An 18,559-nucleotide genomic window follows, 5' to 3' on the forward strand; every position below is an offset into this window, starting at 1 on the left:
AGCCTGTGGCTCTTGGCCCTCGGGCCCTTTCACAAGGTGGCTGGGGACTCAGGGAGAGGCTCTTTTCATCCCTTGAGACAGCCATCCCTTCTTCCTTGCCTGCTCCCCACTCCAGATGCAGAAACCTCATCCAGAGATACCACATCGCCCCCTAGTGGCTGCAGCATTTCTCACCCACTATCACCCCCGGCGGGGCCCCTCATTTGCACAGCACTTTCTTGTGCACCTGTCCATATGCACGCCCCCCCCCCCCCCATTCTGTCCTGTTTCCTGAATAAAACAAGCACCTGCCTTTAATTTCTCTTCAGGACCTGAGGTTGATCCCATCTTCTTGTGTTCATCTCCCCTCCCCAACATGCCCATCCTCTGGCAGCATCCCAGCTCCTCAGAGAGAGGGGGAGTGGGAGCCACGATGTCAAAGGAGGTGAAATGAGCTCTAGGGCAGCGGTCCCCAATCTTTTTGGCACCAGGGACTGGTTTCGAGGAAGACTATTTTTTCATGGACCAGGGGCTGGGGGGATGGTTTGGGGATGATTCAAGCGCATTACGTTTATTGTGCACTTTATTTCTATTATTATTACATCAGTTCCACTTCCGATCATCAGGCATTAGATCCCGGGGACTGGGGACCCCTGCTCTAGGGGATGCTGGAGAGTGGAGTGGGATGGGAGCAGAGCTCTGCGTGACACTTCGGGAAGCTGAGGGGACGGCTGGGTGAGGGGACATGGAAGGAAGTGAGGGAAGGGGACATCACCTCATGGGCTGTGTCCGGAGGGCAGTCTTCAGGTCTTCCACAACTTGGTTCCTCATCTCCGTCTCCTCCTCGTCAAATGCATACAGACTCTGCATCTGAGGTCGGAGAAGGGGGTAGAGGTCATGCTGGGCTGCCTGTCTCCCAGCTCCCTGCACCCCCAGCCCGCGTGTGACCCAGGGGCCGCCCTCGCCTCAGGAAATGGCTCACTAAGGCAGAGTGTCAGACTCTGAGAAGACCCAGGTTCCATTCCCGGGTTTCACTTTCCTTATCTGTAAAATGGGGATGATTTTAGGATCCACCCAGACTATTTCCCAAGCCTGTGTGATGTACACATAATTAATAAATGTTTCAATGGTTTAGGCGACTCTAAAGTCACACAGGAGAGAAACGGGATCAGGATAGAATCTTGAGAATAACTGGAAAGCTGCTGATCCCTGGAGCACGTGGGCTGTGGGATGCAGGGGAAGATGAGGACCGCGTTCCCCGGAGCCTGCCCAGGCAGGGCCGGGGCAAGACAGGGGCGAAGCTCACCGCGGCCATGGAGTTGATGCGATCGATGTAATAGTCAGGCCAGCTGGTCGCCAGCTTGTTGGGATCCTCCTGCTCCTGGAACAAGAAGAAGGGCTGTATGGACCACCGGGCAAGACAGGCCCACGGTCTGAGATCCTGAGCTGCATTCCATGTCAGCACCCAGATTCATCTCCCAGCCCTGCCTGGACGGGGTGACTTTGAGGAAGTTACAAAATGTTCCCAGGGTTCCATTTCTTCCTTGGCAAAATGTAAATCATGAATGACATGGGTAGAAACCATGCAGGCATATACACTTTCAAACAATATGTACAATTAAAAATAAATTCTTTTTCCCTGTTATATTTGTTCTGGCTCTAATAAAATACAATTTGAAGTCCGTTGAATCTAATGAAAATGTGTACTTATCTTTTGTACACCTGCTTTTTCAAATTTTTTTTTCTGATGATATCATTCTCATATTTTATGAAATTATTGGTCTGTGACAGTTTTGACCTTTAAAAACTTGGTCTTTCTCTCAGAGACTTTGGGAAGCACTGGTTGATATAAAGCATTTGGTGCAGTGCCTGGCACATAGTAGGTGCTCAATAAATTCTAACTTTTAAAATGGAGGGGGACTTCCCTGGTGGCACAGTGGTTAAGAATCCGCCTGCCAATGCAGGAGACATGGGTTCAATCCCTGGTCCAGGAAGATCCCACATGCCACGGAGCAACTAAACCCGTGGCACCACAACTACTGAGCCTGTGCTCTAGAGCCCTCAAGCCACAACTACTGAGCCCTCACGCCTGAACTACTGAAGCCCACATGCATAGAGCCCATGCTCCACAACAAGAGAATCCACCTCACTAAGTCCATGCACCGCAATGAAGAGTAGCCCCCGCTCGCCACAATTAAAGCCCATGCACAGCAATGAAGACTCAAAGCAGCCAAAAAATAAACAAATAATAAATAAATAAATGCAAATAATAATTAAGAAAGAAAAATGGAGGGAAAGAGACTCGCAAGGCCCTGGGTTTTGGAAAGAGGAGGAGTCTGTGCAGCTGAGAGGCAGAGCTCAGATCAGAGCTGACCCTCAGGTCCCAAGAGAAAGCCACAACTCCTCCCCATGTGCGGGCAGGAATGAGGGGAGTTGGATCAACACTGATGCTGATTGAAAATCCAGCCCTCTGCTCTGGCCAGTGGATCTGCTTCTGGGCATTACACACACCCTCATCCTTTCTGTCCCTGTCCCGGTCCCATTTGGATGTTCCCCCTCATCTGCTTTCTGCCAATTTCCTGCTTTCAAATTAGCATGAACATTTACCACCTCGAGAACCTTCCTGATGAACCACCTGCCTGTCAGCCGGCCTGGACTTTACCCTGCATCCCTCAGCCCCATCCGCTCAGGCTTCATGATTTTGTTTCTTCGAATCCAAATTTCAGATCAGTGAGAAACCTGCAATGATTGGGTCTTTGTGACTTCATGTGGCTTTAATGTCTGAAGCCACATGGCTTCCATGACTGAAGCCCCCAAATTTTATCTTCCGCCTTAGAGAGGGGATCACAGAACATAAAAAAATGTATCAAGAGGCACATAATTTCCTGCCTTCACTGGCTCCCCATCTGGCCATTTCATATGCCTTCAATGAACACCTACTACACACCAATCACTGCAATGAACCCTGAAAGTACTGAACAAAGTCATCCATGTAGTAGTCTGTGAGTGCCAGAGGCAGGGTGACCAGTGCTCTATGGTAGGACTGTCCATGGTGGGCCATGGAAACCCAGGATGGGAGGCATCTAACACAGAAGGTTCATGGAGTGGGGGATAGGGGGTCTGAGAGGACTGGGCTGAGTTACTCAAGATTACTGAAGCTAAGACAGGGGGAGGTGTTACAGACAGAGAAAGTGCCACGTGGAAAGAGAGGGGGGTGTGAAAGTGTGTAGGGAGATGACACACAATTTGGTCTGGAAGGTGGCGAGAGATGTCCTTACATTTTAGTGCATTTTTTATTTTAGCTGCATAAGGCACCAATGTCAGGGACCTCCAGCATAAATCAGTTTGGAAAGTGGAGAATCACGAGATAGGATGAATTACTCCCGAAACTAAATATTTTCTCTTCACTCCCTCCCTCCTTCCCTCCCTTCCATGACTTAAGCTTTTTTAAGACCTGCCTTCCTGGACTTTCCTGGTGGCACAGTGGTTAAGAATCTGCCTGCCAATGCAGGGGACATGGGTTCAATCCCTGGGCCGGGAAGATACCACATGCTGTGGAGCAACTAAGCCTGTGCACCACAACTACTGAGCCTGTGCTCTAGAGCCCTCGAGTCACAACTACTGAGCCAGCATGCTGCAACTACTGAAGCCCCCGTGCCTAGAGCCCATGCTCCGCAACAAGAGAAGCCACTGCAATGAGAAACCCATGCACTGCAATGAAGACCCAACACAGCCAAAAATAAATTAATTAATTAAAAAAAGAAAGACCTGCCTTCCTCACATGAGATTCTTGGACACAGAGCACAGTATTCTGCAGGTGCTTAATACATGCACATTGCATATACTAGACAGTGGCTTGCAGTGCATGCAGGTTCTCAGACTCCGGCAGGCCTGCATTGCAGCATCACTGCAGCCACTTGCCATGACTGGCTGGTGACTTTGGGTGAGTCCGTTGCCTCTCTGGGCCTCCCTGGGCCTCCCTTGCCTTTTATGTAGGATAAAAGACTAGATTGGGTTGGTCCTCGGTTCCTTCCAACAGCTCAGTCTGGCCCCGTATGGCACAAATATCCTGAGTGAGAAGAATTATAAAAGAGCCAGGAATGGCCTTTAAGGACCATGAAGGAGAAACAGCCCCAAACCATTCCAGACCTTCCCGTCATCCCAGGAGGGAGACTTCTGAGCCTCAGGTGCAGGAATAACCAGGTCCTAACTCCCAACACCTATACTCTGAGGTTGAGGGAATAAGCTGCAAGCCTGGGAAATGAGAAGCTGGGGGGCAGGTAGGAAGGCATGCCAAGAAAAGAAAAATAGAGTGAAAGAAACAGGCTAAAATACAAAGGAGGCAAGAGAGACACAGAGAGAAAGAGATGAAGGAAAGAGACGCAGAGATGGAGGAAGAGAGCAAGGCACAGACACTGGGAAAGCAGAGGGGAGGAGATAAAACGCAATGAAGCCCTGACTGCAGCGCGCACACCCTTCTAGGGAGGACCACAATCAGGAGACTGACATCTTTTAATGAAGGAGAGGAGGAGAGGGAGGAGAGGGCGGGGAGCACAGAGACTAATGTGTGTCCCTGATGTGCAGTCTGCCCTGGGACAGGGACAGAGCCTGGGACAGGGCGGAGGCTAAAGGTGCAGAAGAGACCACTCACTTCCTCCAAATGGAGTCCTTCCAACAGAGCTGCCCCCAGGTATGGTCCAGGGCGGCACGCCCTCCCCACATGCACAGGCACAAGAAAGGAATCTAGACTTGTCTTTTTTTTGGCTTCGCTTTAGGATCTTAGTTTCCCTGACCAGGGATCGAAGCCGGGTCCACAGCAGTGAAAGCGCAGAGTCCCAACCAGGGAACCAGGGACCACCAGGGAAGTCCCTAGACTGGTCATCTTATAGCTCCCTTACCCAGCACCACTCCTGGAACCCAGTGGGCACCTGCTTACAGGAATTTTGAAAGACAGAATCCTATTTCCCTGAATGTAAGCTCCACAAGAGCAGGGATTATTTTTGTCCTGACTTATCACTGTCACTTCTCCAACACCTAGGACAATAAATGCTTGTTAAATGAGTGAGTGAGCACAGAGGCAAGGGCTGCTGTGCCGTGCCGTGCACCCTGAGTGGCAGCAGAAGGGGTCAGAGAGGGCACCTTCTTCTTGCTGCAGTAGATCTGCCATTTCTTCTCAGGCGGCAGTGCAAACACAGCCTCCCGGTTTTTGTCGGTGAGGTCCAATTCATCCTGCAAAGACAAGAAATACGTCTGAAACCCAGGGATGGTTGACCTTAGAATACTCAGTCCTACAGGAAATTACAATTCCCTCAAATTCCCTCAAAGCCCTTGGCCTGCTGTCTTTTCTCCAAAGAGCATCAAAAATATGATAGGACAAGTCTTTTTCTACAAGTTCAGCCCCATCCTCCCATCCCCTCGTATCAAGCCCTTGAGCTTCTATCCAAGCTTCCTTCACTTCCTGTCCCCACCCCGGGCTCCTCCTCCAGACCCGGGTTCTCCCCGCTCAGTTCCTGCACTGCTTAGCTAGCTCCTAGTCCTCTTGCCTGGAGTTTCTTGTCTTCCTCCCTTGTCCTTCTTAAGCTTGTCAACAGCATGAATCAAGGCTTAACACAGAGAGAAATCAGTCTGCCGATCCCATCTTTGTCCCCATCCTTCACGTCTCTGTGCCCTTCACATGTCTCCCCCAGAAATTCTCTGGCTCCCCCAACCTCGGCACGGTTCCCAGAATGACTGAGGAGACCTGGTAAAGATGAGGAGCTGGGCAACTCTCTGGGCAAGAAGGGCACACCATGCCCCAGGAGGTATCGGTCTGCTTCCCGTGGAGGTGCGCCTGCCTGAGACAGCCCTCCAGCCGCACCACCACCAAGACAAGGCTGTGCACCAGCAGCTCGCCCACACTTCCCCGGGAGCAGGACTGGGACGTTTCTGATGTCATCAAATTTAGGGTAACTATAGGTAGTTTGGGATGATTTTATAGGCTTGGCTGTGCTGAATGGCCCCAAAAATTCTTCTCCTGTGATTCATGAGCGATGCAGGGGCTCATCAAAAAAAAACAGTTAATGGGCCATGGGAACATAAGGTGCTTTTCAACTCAATTCTTGCAAGGTTTTTTTTTTTTTTAAATAAAAGCAAAACTTACATTAAGACAAAAAAGCATAATATTACTAATCTTTAAATTTCTAAAGCAATAGTGAAAGTAATATCTAAGAAAGTACAGGGGACTTAAATATCAATATCTATACTTTTTTCCCTTTATTTTTATTCAATGAGAACATTTTAGACTTTCCTTCACATGGATCAGAACTGTCCAATAGAAATATAATGTGAGACACATGTATTTAAAAAAACATTCTGGTCACATTAAAAAATTAAGAAGAAATAGTTGAACTCAATTTTAATAATACACTGTATTTAACCCCAAATATCTAAAATATGGTCATTTCAACATGTAATCAAGGTAAAAAAAAATGATCCATGAGGTATTTTACATTCTTTTTTCCAAACTAAGTCATCAAAATCTGGTGTGGATTCCCCAGCTCATGAGTTACAGCTCATCTTGATTCAGACCAGCCACGTTTCAAGTGCTAGCATCCCACGTGACCAGTGACTGCCATCCTGAACGGAACATACAGAGAGAACTTGAAACTATGCCCATCGGGTTACCTGCCTTTGGAACTAAAGACTCTGGCAGATCTAATGCTAAAGAAAGGTTCTTCCCTAGAACCACTAGCTCTATATCCCAGGAACGTCCCCAGACCCTGCTCAAGGTTTCTGAAGCATTTCCTTTCCAAGGTCAGAATCAGAAATAAAAGATAAGAGTTCTGTGCACCTGACATTGCCCAGCACAAACTGCATCTCTTCTACTTTTGCTTATACAGTTAATTCCTCCAGGCTTGCCCTCTGGGCCCACCCATCCTGTGGACCCTGGTCTAATTCCCAAGCTCAAAGTTAGCATCCTCCAGCAAGCCTTCCACAGCCCCTCCCAGGTAAGAGCACCTCTCCCTTCCTGAACTCCAGAGCAGTGATGTTTCACCTTGTATTCTGGCTATTTACACACCTGTCTTTTCCCACCAGTGGTCTCTATCGCTAAATCAAAGGACATTTCTTGGTGACCTGGCTCGGCCCAAATAGCCTATGACGCTGCAGACCACCCACTCTTTATTAAGTCTCTCTTCCCTGGTTTCCTGGACAACCACCCTCTCGGGCAGTCCCTCCTGCTTCGCTCTATGTTCCTCTTGTGACTCCCGACTTCTCCTCCTGTCTCCTACCGTCCAACATTGAAGTTCCAGAGGGCACCAACCTGGGCCCTCTTCTCCCCTCCCACTATGCTTCCCAGGGTGAATCCTTCACAGCCATTCCCAAGGACTCAGTGATGATCTTAAATTCTCTCAGACCTGTACCTCCAGCCCACCAGAGTCCTGAGCTCCTGATCCTGGCATCCAGCTGTCTCCTGTACTGATGCACAGTGATGACCCTCAGGTACCTGCCACACTCATGTAAGTATCACGATGTGTCAGGTACTGTTCTCAGTGCTTAAGCTTTACTCATTAAATTTGCAACAACCCATTTTGCAGATGAGGAAACTGATGCACAGAGAACATATGCAAACTGAGTTCATCATCCCAGTCCCCTAAGCCTGGATCTCCGCTGGCACATCCTGCCCCGTACAGGGTCCCACCGTCCACCCACATCCTCATGTAAGAAACCTGGTGCTCCCTGGTTCCTACTCACTCATCAATCCCAACAAATCCTATTATATCTCCTTCTCAGCAGCTCTTGAATCTGTCCACTTCTCCCCATCCTCACAGCTAATACTTTAGTCCAAGCCACCATCCTCCCCAGCTTGGATTGTACCCAGAGCCTCCCAATGGTCTACACAGAACTCTTCTCCAACAGAGTACCCAGGTGGTCTTTTAGAAAAGTAGATCAGATCACCTCAAACCCCTCCTTAACCTCTTTGGTGGTTTTCTATCACCCTTAGGATTGAATCCAAAATCCTTGGTTATTCTCATCATAATGGTGTTCCCCCCAAAGGGACCCAGCTCTTTTCTGACTTGAGACTCTCACATCTGCTGCTTCTTCTAGAGGGGCTCCATGCCCTCATTCTGTACCTCCATTCACTTATCTAACCATTACTCTGCTTTCAGATCTCAGTGGAAATGTCACTGCTTCAGGGATGCCATTGTGACTCCCAGTCTAGAATAAGGCTCCCTGCTGGACACTCCCACAGCCCCCCAGACATTCCCTTTCAAAACACTCACTACATTGTCACTACTGTTCAAGGTCAGCCTTCCTGTTAGACTTCATGTTCTTGAGGGGAGGGGCTGCGCCTATTGGTTCACTGCTAAATCCCTGGCAGCCCCACGGGGCCCAGCACACAGCAGTCTCTCAAGAAATATTTTTCATTTGTTTGATCAATACCTTACGCGAGTCTCCTTACGGACGAGACATGTCTGACTCATCCTTGCTTTTTTGCCAAAGTACCTTGTTAAAAAAAAAAAAAAAAAACCCACCGCTTAAAATGCTCAATAAATACTTGGTAACTAAAAGGGCCAAAGGAAGGAACACCCCTTGTCATGTCCTTCTTTCAAAACTTGTGCACTCTGCTCAAGAAGATGTCCCTGCCTGGGATAATGTAAGAAATATATTTTTCATCTTCAGTCCCAGCTCCTATACTAGAGCTCTTAAATCCCTTGGAATTTCATGAATGATAGAAGTGATAGGAATATCTTTTGTTCTTCACCCAGAGTTCCTAAACTCCTTGGAATTTCCTGGGTGATAGGAGCCTCTTTTCTCCTAGTGAAGTGACTTGGTGGACCCTAGACAACTTCGAGGTGGAGGCTGGTGGCCAGAAGGATGAAGCCTTGATTAGAAGCCTAGAACGTTCAGCTCTACTTCCCAAACTTTGGGGAGAGAAGGGCTACAGATAGAGTTAAAAATCTATCATGTTTGAAATCGCCATAAAAGCCCCTAAAGTGGCAAGGCTCAGAGAGCTTCCAGCTGGGTGGATGCAGCCACGCGCTGGGAGGGTGGGGAAGCCCAAACTCCACAGGGACAGACGCTCCTGTGCTCAGGACAGGAGCCCCATCCTTCGGGGTCTACCCCTACATATGCCTTGATCTGGCTGTTCACTTGTATTCTTTAGAATATCCTTTATAATAAACTGGCAACAGTAAATACAGTGCTTCCCTGAGTTCTGTGAGCAGTTCCAGCAAATTATCAAGCCTGTGGAGGGGATCGTGGGAACCCCTGATTTGTAGCCACGTTGGACGGAAGTGTGGGGAACCTGGGACCCACCACCTGTGGTTGGCGTCTGACGTGGGGGTCAGTCTCTGAGCCCTTATCCTGAGGGGTCTATGCTAACTCTGGGTAGTAAGTGTCAGAACCGAGTTGAATCGTAGGACACCCAGCTGATGTCCGTGGAAAACTGGAGAACTGCCTGATGTGGAAAACCCATGTATTTGGTGTCAGCAGTATCCTGAGTAATAGATCTTAGCAGGACGGACTAACACGGGTCAGGCTCCAAACGTTATTCTACACGAGCAGGGGCTTTGTTCTCTCCCACCCCCGGCCTCACCCAGAGGAAAGGCGTAAATCTGGACAATGAGTTTTCCTGGACCTGATGTGATGAGGAAGGTGGATCACTTTTTCTCATCACGTGCATGGTTCCATCTTTTTTTTTTTAATTTTTAATTTTTTCATCTTTATTGGTGTATGATTGCTTTACAATATTGTGTTGACTTCTGCTGTAGAACAAAGTGACTCAGTTGTATGTATACATATATCCCCATATCCCCTCCCTCCCCCCCTCCCTATTCCACCCCTTTAGGTCATCACCAATCATCAAGTTAATCTCCCCGTGTAATGCAGCAACTTCCCACTAGCCACCTGTTTTACATTTGCTAGTGTATGTATGTCAATGCTACTCTCTCACTTTGTCCCAGCTTCCCCTTCCCCGCCCCCCGGGTCGTCAAGTTCATTCTCTACATCTGCATCTTTATTCTTGCCCTGCCACTGGGTTCATCAGTACCATTTTTTTAGAGTCCATATATATGTGTGTTAGAATACAGCATTTGTTTTTCTGAAGCTGCTCTTGCTGTGCTCCGCAGCAGCTTCCCACTAGCTACCTATTTTACAATTGGTCCCATCTTATAGTTGTCCTGTGACGTGAAGAGCTGGATCGCCTTAATCAGATACATCCATGACCGAATCCAAGTATGAAACCCCGTTCCCAATCACACCGCATTGTTTCTCGACGGGCCAGCCATGAGAATGAGTGACCAAGGGTTAACGGTGGATGACCTCGTGCTTATCGCTCTCTGCCAGGGTTCCGGCCCGAGTCCTGGGCACGGGTCCTGCTCCCCAGTCTGGGACTTTCTTTGGTGTGCAGGCAGGCTTTGTCTCACCACCAGACCCCCAAAGAGAGGAATCATGCTTCTTTCCTGTCCTGTCTCTTTGTGGTCAGAATGGTGTTTCACATACAGGGTGCTGCTGTGGTCTTGAGTGGGTATCAAAAAGTCAAGAAAAGCTGCCGCTAGCGTGAATGACAGAGCTTGCATCCTCCCCAGGCTAGACAGGGGATGTCATCATCCCAGACCCGACCCGGGCTCCAGGTGTGACACAGGCATCTTTACCTCCTTGGTTCCAGTTAATTATCCCCTGTTCCGAGACTTGTGGTTGTCAAGGGGGAGGGGGTTGGGGGAGGGATGGAGTGGGAGGTTGGGATGAACAGATGTAAGCTATTAGATATAAAATGGATAAGCAACAAGGTCCTACCGCATAGCACAGAGAACCACATTCAATCTCCTATGATAAACCATAACAGAAAAGAATATAAAAACATATACACATGTATGACTGAATCACTTTGCTGTACAGCAGAAATTAACACAACACTGCGAATCAACTATACTTCAGTTAAAAAAAAGAAAATCATCCCCTTTTCTGAGGTACCTAGCGTCTGCCTACAGAATTCCACCCTGTCTCTTCTTTCTGTGTTTGAGAGAAAAGAATCCCGGGGAAATTCCAAAGAGCAGAAGAGAAAAAGGCGTCAAGTGCTCTGCTGTTCTCTGGGGCCTCTCACTGCCTGACTTCACAGGAGCCCGGACCTGCTCCTCTCCTGGGGGCCTGCTGCTACCCCACGAGGTCGCTAATCCAGTGGGGATACGACAGAGGACCATTCTTCTGGGGAAACATTTCACGGTGTCCACCCCAGTGAGGGACTCTATTGCTACCCCACAGCGGAGGTGTTTCAGTAGGTGAAGACGCCCGCACGTGGACCTCGGCCCCGTCTGGCTCTGCCTGCTCCAGCCGTGGCCCTCCCCGTTGCCGACCCCATCCTTCCCCACCCCCTCACTCACCACCAGCTCTGCAAAGCGGACATTCAGCTCCTCTGGGTTGGGGATAGGACTGGAGAACTCCATGTACTGCAGAGGGTGGTTGTCCCGGAGGTTGATCTCAGGGAGGTCGCTGCCCCCAAAGCAGCACAGGAAGCCCAGGCCATGGCGGCTCCTCTTGCGGTGGGCCATGGTCACTGCAGGCCGAGGGGACAGTCCGCAGGCAGATGCCCTAGGTCCTCATGGTGATCTGGGTAGAAGAGAGAGCACGGAGTGGTCAGGCACGGCAGCCAGCTGGGCAGAGACGTGGCCACTCTGCCACCGTAACTTCTGTGCCTGACTGTCAGGAGCCTTCGACCCAATAGCCAAGGCCCCTTCCTTCTCTCACAGCCACAAACACGTGCAGATCCTCCTGTGCCCCTAGAGAAGACCAGAGGGCTGTATCACAGAATGTGACTTCCAGGAGGTCAGAGTTGGCACTCAGCCTACCCTCTCAGCGACTGTACAGATGGGACTCCTGCTCCCCGTCCCCTGGCCGACCAGTTTCCAGCAGGGCTCGCCCACTTCCTTGATTCATTCCAGGGTCTGGGGATACCTGCTTTAAAGGTGTCATCCAATGAGGAAGGAAGGGCTGAAGTTGGCCAGCAGGGGAGACACCGAGCTAATGACATGGCACGGCTCCTGGAGTGGGGGCCTCCATGGGGGCAGAAGATGGAAGGCTTGCACGGCTTTCTGCCCAGTCTGTTGTGGCCAGGCATGTTTGGATGAATGTGAAATATCAACAGGGTGTGGGTTCACCCACCCATCTAGAAGGAGGGGTGAACTGGGGGAGCCATTAGGTTGAACCCTGGGTAAGGAAATGGGGCTGGTCGTTGGAATGGTGTTCAGCCAACAGTGAAAGGAATCTGCTTTCCACACTGACCCAAGAACAGAGGAAACCACTATGGCCAAAGACCAGAACTCATAGATCAGTCAGGCGGTCATCGGAACAGAAAGGGTTTGGTTTGCCACTGGGAGAGCCTAGTTCTGTGGTGACCAGCATGAGAGTGAACACTGGTTCTAGTCATTGATGCCACATAGCTCCTAGTAGATTAAGTCCAATTATCTGCATAAGGTCTTCCTGAAAGGGCCACACGATCCTTGACCAATGGTTCCTGAACATGGTTTCCGATCTGGGTGGGTTCAGGAGAGACACCGTTGCTTTTCCACCACCCTGCTGCCCAGCCATATTCTCCTTATACTTGCATATCTTAATTTTTTGAATATAAATCAGATTCTGCCTTTATCCATATCGAATATTATATCACAGGTTTAGGGTCAAGATTTTTTTTTTATTGCGGCAAAACACCTAGAACATAAAATGGACCATTTTACCATCTTTGTGTGTACAGCTCAGCAGCGCTAAATACATTCACGTTGTTGTGCAACCAGCACCACCATCCACCTCCTGAATTGTTTCCATCTTGTAAAACAGGAACGCTGTACTCACTACACAATAATTTCCCATTTCCTTCTCCCCCCAGGCCCTGGCAACCACCATTCTACCTTCTGTGTCTATGAATCTGACTACTCTAAGTATCTCATGTGAGTAGAATCCTACAGCGTTTACCCTTTTGTGACTGGCTTAGTTCACTTGGTATAATGTCCTCACGGCTCATACAAGTTGTAGCAGAATTTTCCTTTCTTTTTAAGGCTGACTGCTATTCCCTTGTATGCATACACCACACTTTGTTTATCCACTCATCTGTTGACACTTTGATTGCTTCATCTGTTTGGCTACTGTAAATAACACTGCTAGGAACACATACAAATATCTGTGTGTGTCCCTGCTTTCAGTGTTTTGGGGTAATATGTCCAAAGGGCTTCAGGTATTTTTGAGTCGTGATGCTTAGCGGTTTTTCCTAGATTTCAGTCGTTAACAAAATGATCAGAACGTCTCCATGGTCTTTACTTTCATCGTTGCTAAAAATGTCGACCACACCAAGGACACCGACAGGCCCAGATGACGTAGCCACCTCATCTGGGAATGCCAAAGAACTAGTCATTGACACTCTCAAGGGACAGTCTTTCAACCAGCTCTGTACCCATGAAGCCCATGTACTTATCTAGCCCTCTTTTCTTAAAGACACACAGGAGATCGTTCCCTAAGTCCTTGTGGAGCTCCAAATATGCCAAATCCAGCGCACTCCCTTGAATCAAGTTCTAGAACCTCATCCAAAAAAAGATAAATGTGGTGTAACTTGTCCCTAGTGAACCCAAGGTAACTCAAGGAGAACGTTGCTTTATTTCCTAAGCCCTAACAATCCAGCTAATAAATTAGTCATCTGAGATGGCCTCTCATAACAGGCCAGATGCACTTTAATCATCATGTAGAAGTTTTACTGGCTCCACTTAATCTTTTTTTTTAATAAACCTTGTGACACTTTTTTTAAATGTTTGCTAGCATTTATTAAATGTGCTTGAACACAGAACTTTTAAAAAAAATTTTTCTTTAGAATTATTTTCCAAAGATATTTTAAAGAAATATTGCCCTATACAATCCAAAAAATTATAAATTTTTTCTATATACAGACCAGGTTATTCATGCAAAGGGATTTGATCATTCCTTCCCTTTATCTATCTACTTTTTTTTTCTTAAATTAGGAGTTTGGGATTAACATACACACACTACTGTATATAAAATAGATAACCAACATGGACCTACTGTAGAGCACAAGGAACTATACTTAATATTTTGTAATAACCTATAGAGGAAAAGAATCTGAAAAAAAATAGATACGTATGTATGTGTAACTGAATCACTTTGCTGTACACCTGAAACTAACACAACATGGTAAATCAACTATTCTTCTACTAAAAAAAAAAAAAAAGACTTTTTAATAGACCCAGGAACACCTAAAATAACACACTGCCCGACGTTGCCTTGTATTATTGGTCATCTCTTCCGGGTTTACGTACTGCCTCTCCCCAGATGTAGCGAGGGCTCCTTGAGGGCAGGGGCCACGCCTCCTGCTTCTTTGACATCCCCACCCCCTTTATGGCTAATAAAATGCCTTAATGGGTGCTCAATAAATATTTCTTGGTCAATTGGGAAACAACCTGTACTCATGGAAAAGAAGAAGAGGGATGTTTATCAATCGGTCAAGAAATATTGACTGAAATCTCTGATTCCTGGTAGTGAAGCCATCAAGAACCCTTGAGGCAAACAAGGCGACAGTCTCGAAGCTGGAGGTAGAGGAAGCAGCTGGCAGGTTAGTGCAGAATCCTGGTTTATGTTGGCAAAGACCCGGAATCGGCTGGCAGCTGAGGAATCGAGGGGGGAAGGCAGACATTGAAGCGTTCCAGGGGACTCGACAGCCAGTGGGCAAGAGTGGGTGGGGTGAAGCCCTGGCCTCCCACTGCCAGGCTAAGTAAAGCACTGATTCTGTGGGCAGGTAGGGGTGGACTCCCCTGAACCCCCTGCCCACCGTCAGTTTGGGATGATGATGCAGAGTCCAGACCAGGTCACCTTGGTTTCATCAGCCTCCAAAATGCAGCTGCGGCTGGCAGGCAAGACTGCTTTGTTGAGGGCGCAAAGCAAGGGCGGGCATGTCCTAGAGGCTAGGTGAGGCTGGGTGGACGGCACGTCGGGGTTTTGGCGGGGATGGGCTGACGTCTGGGAGGACCTGCATACTCTCTGCCTTCACCTCCTCAACGTCTCGCTCCCCCAGTCTCCCTCCTTGTCCTTCTCTCCCTTCAGCTCCGGAGCCAGGCTTTACCAGGGGGAGTCGGGGCAGGGGCAGGGCTGGCATACCCCGTTGGTCTGACACCAGCTGTTCCCAGCTGTGACTGCTCTGATTGGTTAATGCCAGGCCATACCTGTCTTTAAATATTTTTGAGGTCTCCTCTGAGTATGAGGAGGGAGGTGTAGTGGTCTCAGGAGGAGGGAAGAGGGAAGACGTAGACACAGGCCCTCCAAACAGGAAGTGCTGTCCCCACAGAGAAGGGCCTTAACGGCCCCCACCCCTTCCCAGGAGTGCTGCATATTTGCCCTTTTAAGGGCGGCCTGCTCCACAGCTCCTGGGTGTGTTTATGTTCCTGAGGGTGCCCTCCTTCCCGGGAACCCCTCTGAAGTCTGTCCCTTCCTCCCTTTCTTGGGGCCCTTTCTGAACATCCAAGACTAAAACCGCAAGTCCCCAGCTGGAAAGCATCTAGTTCCACAGTAGAGATCCAAAAATCGAGGTCCAAGGAGGAAACGTCTTACCCGAGGTCACATAGCTATGGGGACAGAGCTGAAATGGAAACCTAGGATGCCAGCCTTCAGGCTGTGGTCTGGTTACTACCTCAGAAGATCTCCTCTTCCCACATCAATGTCCTTGTCCCCCTCCCCCCTGCAGCCTTCCCCAATTAGAGAAGACCGGACTCTACAGCTCAGTCTAGAAATAGCTCCAGGGAATTCCCTGGTGGTCCAGTGGTTAGGACTCGGCGCTTTCACTGCTGGACCCCAGGTTTGATCCCTGGTCAGGGAACTAAGATCCCACAAGACTTGCAGCGCGGCCAAAAAATAATAAATAAATAACAATAAAAAAGAAAACAGTATTTTTTTTAAAAAAAGAAAACTTAAAAAAAAGAGAGAGAGAAAAAGAAATAGCTCCAGGAAACAAGGTCCCCTGTAGACCAGGAGAGCTTAAGGAGAGGGCAAAAGCCGCCTACTTCTCCAGGAGGAACTGTGTGTCTCCCACAATCTGATTTCTCTCCCACCCCTGTTCTAAGCCCTCCTTCACTCCAGCAGAGGCTCTGAAGTCAAATGGACTGAGATCTGACTCCTGGCTCTGCCTTCCCATCTGGGTGACCCTGAGCATCAGGTCTCAACCTCTGAGAACCCCAGGTTCCTCATCTGTAACACTGAGGTCATAACAGCACCTTCCTCACTGGGTTTTGCTGAAGAATAAATGAAACAATGTAAGTAAACTGTTGGGAGCTCTCCGGGCATTCACTAAAGAAGGCCAGCACTGCTGCTGTGGCTTGAATAGCGTGACCACCGGCAAGGAGAGACCTGCCCTGCCCCGAGCCTGAACCGTGGGCCCTTCTCCGGGCATGGGTGGGGCCCCAAGGCCTGGCATTGTAGAACCTGCTCAGCCAGACTCAAAAAGCCACCCATCTTTGTCTTCGGTAACTGGGATGTCTGGACCAGAGGAGCCGGGCTTTTCCTCAGGCTCTGAGCTACCTCTAATTGGAAAGGTAAACCCTGTCACTGACCCGCGGCAGGGAGTGGAAATGTGGAGGTGGCCAGAGCAATTCATTTCTGCAAAATCCTTCTACAAAGAGGAGCAGTGGAGGAGAATTGAGAAGAAGGAAAAACAGGAAGCAAAAACAGAACAAAACCCAGTGGACTTGAACTTAGGCCTGAGAAATTGATCCTAGCCACCCCCCCCCCCCCACACACACCAACCACCTTTCTCTCCATGGAAATTTCCCCAACACCAACAGCTCTAGGCCATCCGTTTCCTGTCTGCCTGCCCCCTCCCCTTCTCCCTGTGGGGACAAGGTCTTCCCAGGACTGTCAGTCCCTAAATACAGACCAACTGGCCAATGACACCAAATCATCAGGTCAGCACCCATAAGCCCTCCTGTAACTCTCTCGGGGTCTCCTCCAGTCCTCTGGGTCCAGCCAGACTTCGCCTCCTCCCTGTCACATCCTTCCATATGGTGGAAAAAACACAGCTCCTTAATTCACGGGACCAGGCTAGTCACAAGGCAGCTGTGGGTCGGAGGTCACAATGCCATCCTCTCTGGGCCTCAGTTTCCTCTCCGTGCTATGTCAGGGTTCAACTGAAGACCTCTGAGGGCCCCTTCAGCCCTGACCATCCACGCTGCCTGACTCAATCTCCTTCCCAAAGATTCCCCCAGGGGCTGTCCTCAGCCTGCACTGAGCGCTCCGCCCACATTCCACTCCAAGCCAGGAAGCGCTTCCTATTACTTGAATCCAGAACTCCCATTTGGTCTGTAAAGATGAGAATCCTAACCCCTGACCCTAAACCCCGGCCCCCAGCTCCTTCACACACCAGTTTTTATTTACATTAATTAAAGCTTCAAAATCCCAGTATCATTAGTGCTTACTCCTAAGTCTTAAGTAAAAGCAGAACAATATTAGTACTTGAGACTTCGGTATTTGCCAGACACTGGGTCACCTCTCATTCTCTGAGATGGATGGCACCATCTTAAAGAAGTCATTTAAAGGAAAACACACACACACACAAAACCAAAACAAAAAACAAACAAACAAAAAAACAAAAAACCTGTGGGGTTCAGAGAAGTTAAGTAACTTGCCTAAAGACACACAGCTAGTGATGGCAAAGTTAGGATTCAAACACATGACTATTTGACTCTAAGGCTACAAACCACTAAGCCAGAGGGCACATGTCCAAGAAACATCTGATCTGAGACCCACTCAGAGCTTTCTCAAGTGTTCTTTAGATCCAGACTCAATAATTCATGATTATTTCTCATAGGCTGGGCCAGGTGATTTCACAGCTCCACAATCTCATTTCGGTGTCACAGTGACCCTGTGAGGTGGTTGTTACTATTATCTCCCCTCACAGATGTTGAGACTGAGGATTCAGCAGCTGTTACGTGGCTTATCAATGACACCCACTAGCTAAGGGACACAGCTGGAACTGCAACGGAATATTCTGACTCCAAGTTCAGTGCTCTCGTTGCAGAACACAAGCTGACTCATAAACTCTTTCTTTAGCTGTTGGGATTGATGCTGTGACTTTGGGACGTTCAAGTTGCCTTCTCCTGTCGCCTCCCCGGAGCCCCATACATGGGGGTAACAGGACGAGGATACGCCATTGCACCTCTCCTTGGCCACTTCCCAGGTGCCAACAAGGAGTCAGGCCTGAGCTGACAACTTTGTGCTTTACCTCACGTATTGCCCCCAACCCTCCAATCGCATAACAATCCCTTCTTACAGATGATTAAGCCTCCCAAAGGTCAGGCAATTGCCCAATGACCACATCCTGTGGGTGAGGGGCTGGGTTCTGAGCATACGTGCTTTCAACCAGCTTCCAGCCCAGGTGCTGGACACTGACTTGGGTGGTGGGGACACAGGAGTAAACAAGGCCTGGTCCCTTTCCTTGAGCAGGTCCCCTTCTAGTGGGAGAGCTGAGGGAGTCAAGGCAGTGACAATACAGAAGGGTGGGGTGAGAGAGACTGAGAAAGGGGACCTGGTCCAGTTGGGGGCGGGGGGGGGGGGGTGAAGG

At 49.0% G+C, this 18,559-nt stretch overlaps 1 protein-coding gene across 3 annotated transcripts in view; it reads right to left on the reverse strand.

Annotated features, from left to right (window-relative positions):
- DAAM2 (dishevelled associated activator of morphogenesis 2) overlaps positions 1–18,559 on the reverse strand; it is a 110,464-nt gene that overhangs the window by 33,236 nt on the left and 58,669 nt on the right. For all 3 annotated transcript variants that reach the window (XM_057699589.1, XM_057699591.1, XM_057699590.1), the window contains exons 2-5: positions 11,340–11,565; positions 5,119–5,208; positions 1,286–1,360; positions 755–849 (exon numbers count right to left, since the gene is read on the reverse strand). In XM_057699589.1, coding sequence (XP_057555572.1) covers positions 755–849; positions 1,286–1,360; positions 5,119–5,208; positions 11,340–11,507 — 428 coding nt within the window. In that variant the 5' untranslated portion in view covers positions 11,508–11,565. The remainder of the gene's footprint in view (positions 1–754; positions 850–1,285; positions 1,361–5,118; positions 5,209–11,339; positions 11,566–18,559) is intronic.

Source organism: Hippopotamus amphibius, chromosome 11, assembly GCF_030028045.1.
Source record: "Hippopotamus amphibius kiboko isolate mHipAmp2 chromosome 11, mHipAmp2.hap2, whole genome shotgun sequence".
Classification (NCBI taxonomy): domain Eukaryota; kingdom Metazoa; phylum Chordata; class Mammalia; order Artiodactyla; family Hippopotamidae; genus Hippopotamus; species Hippopotamus amphibius.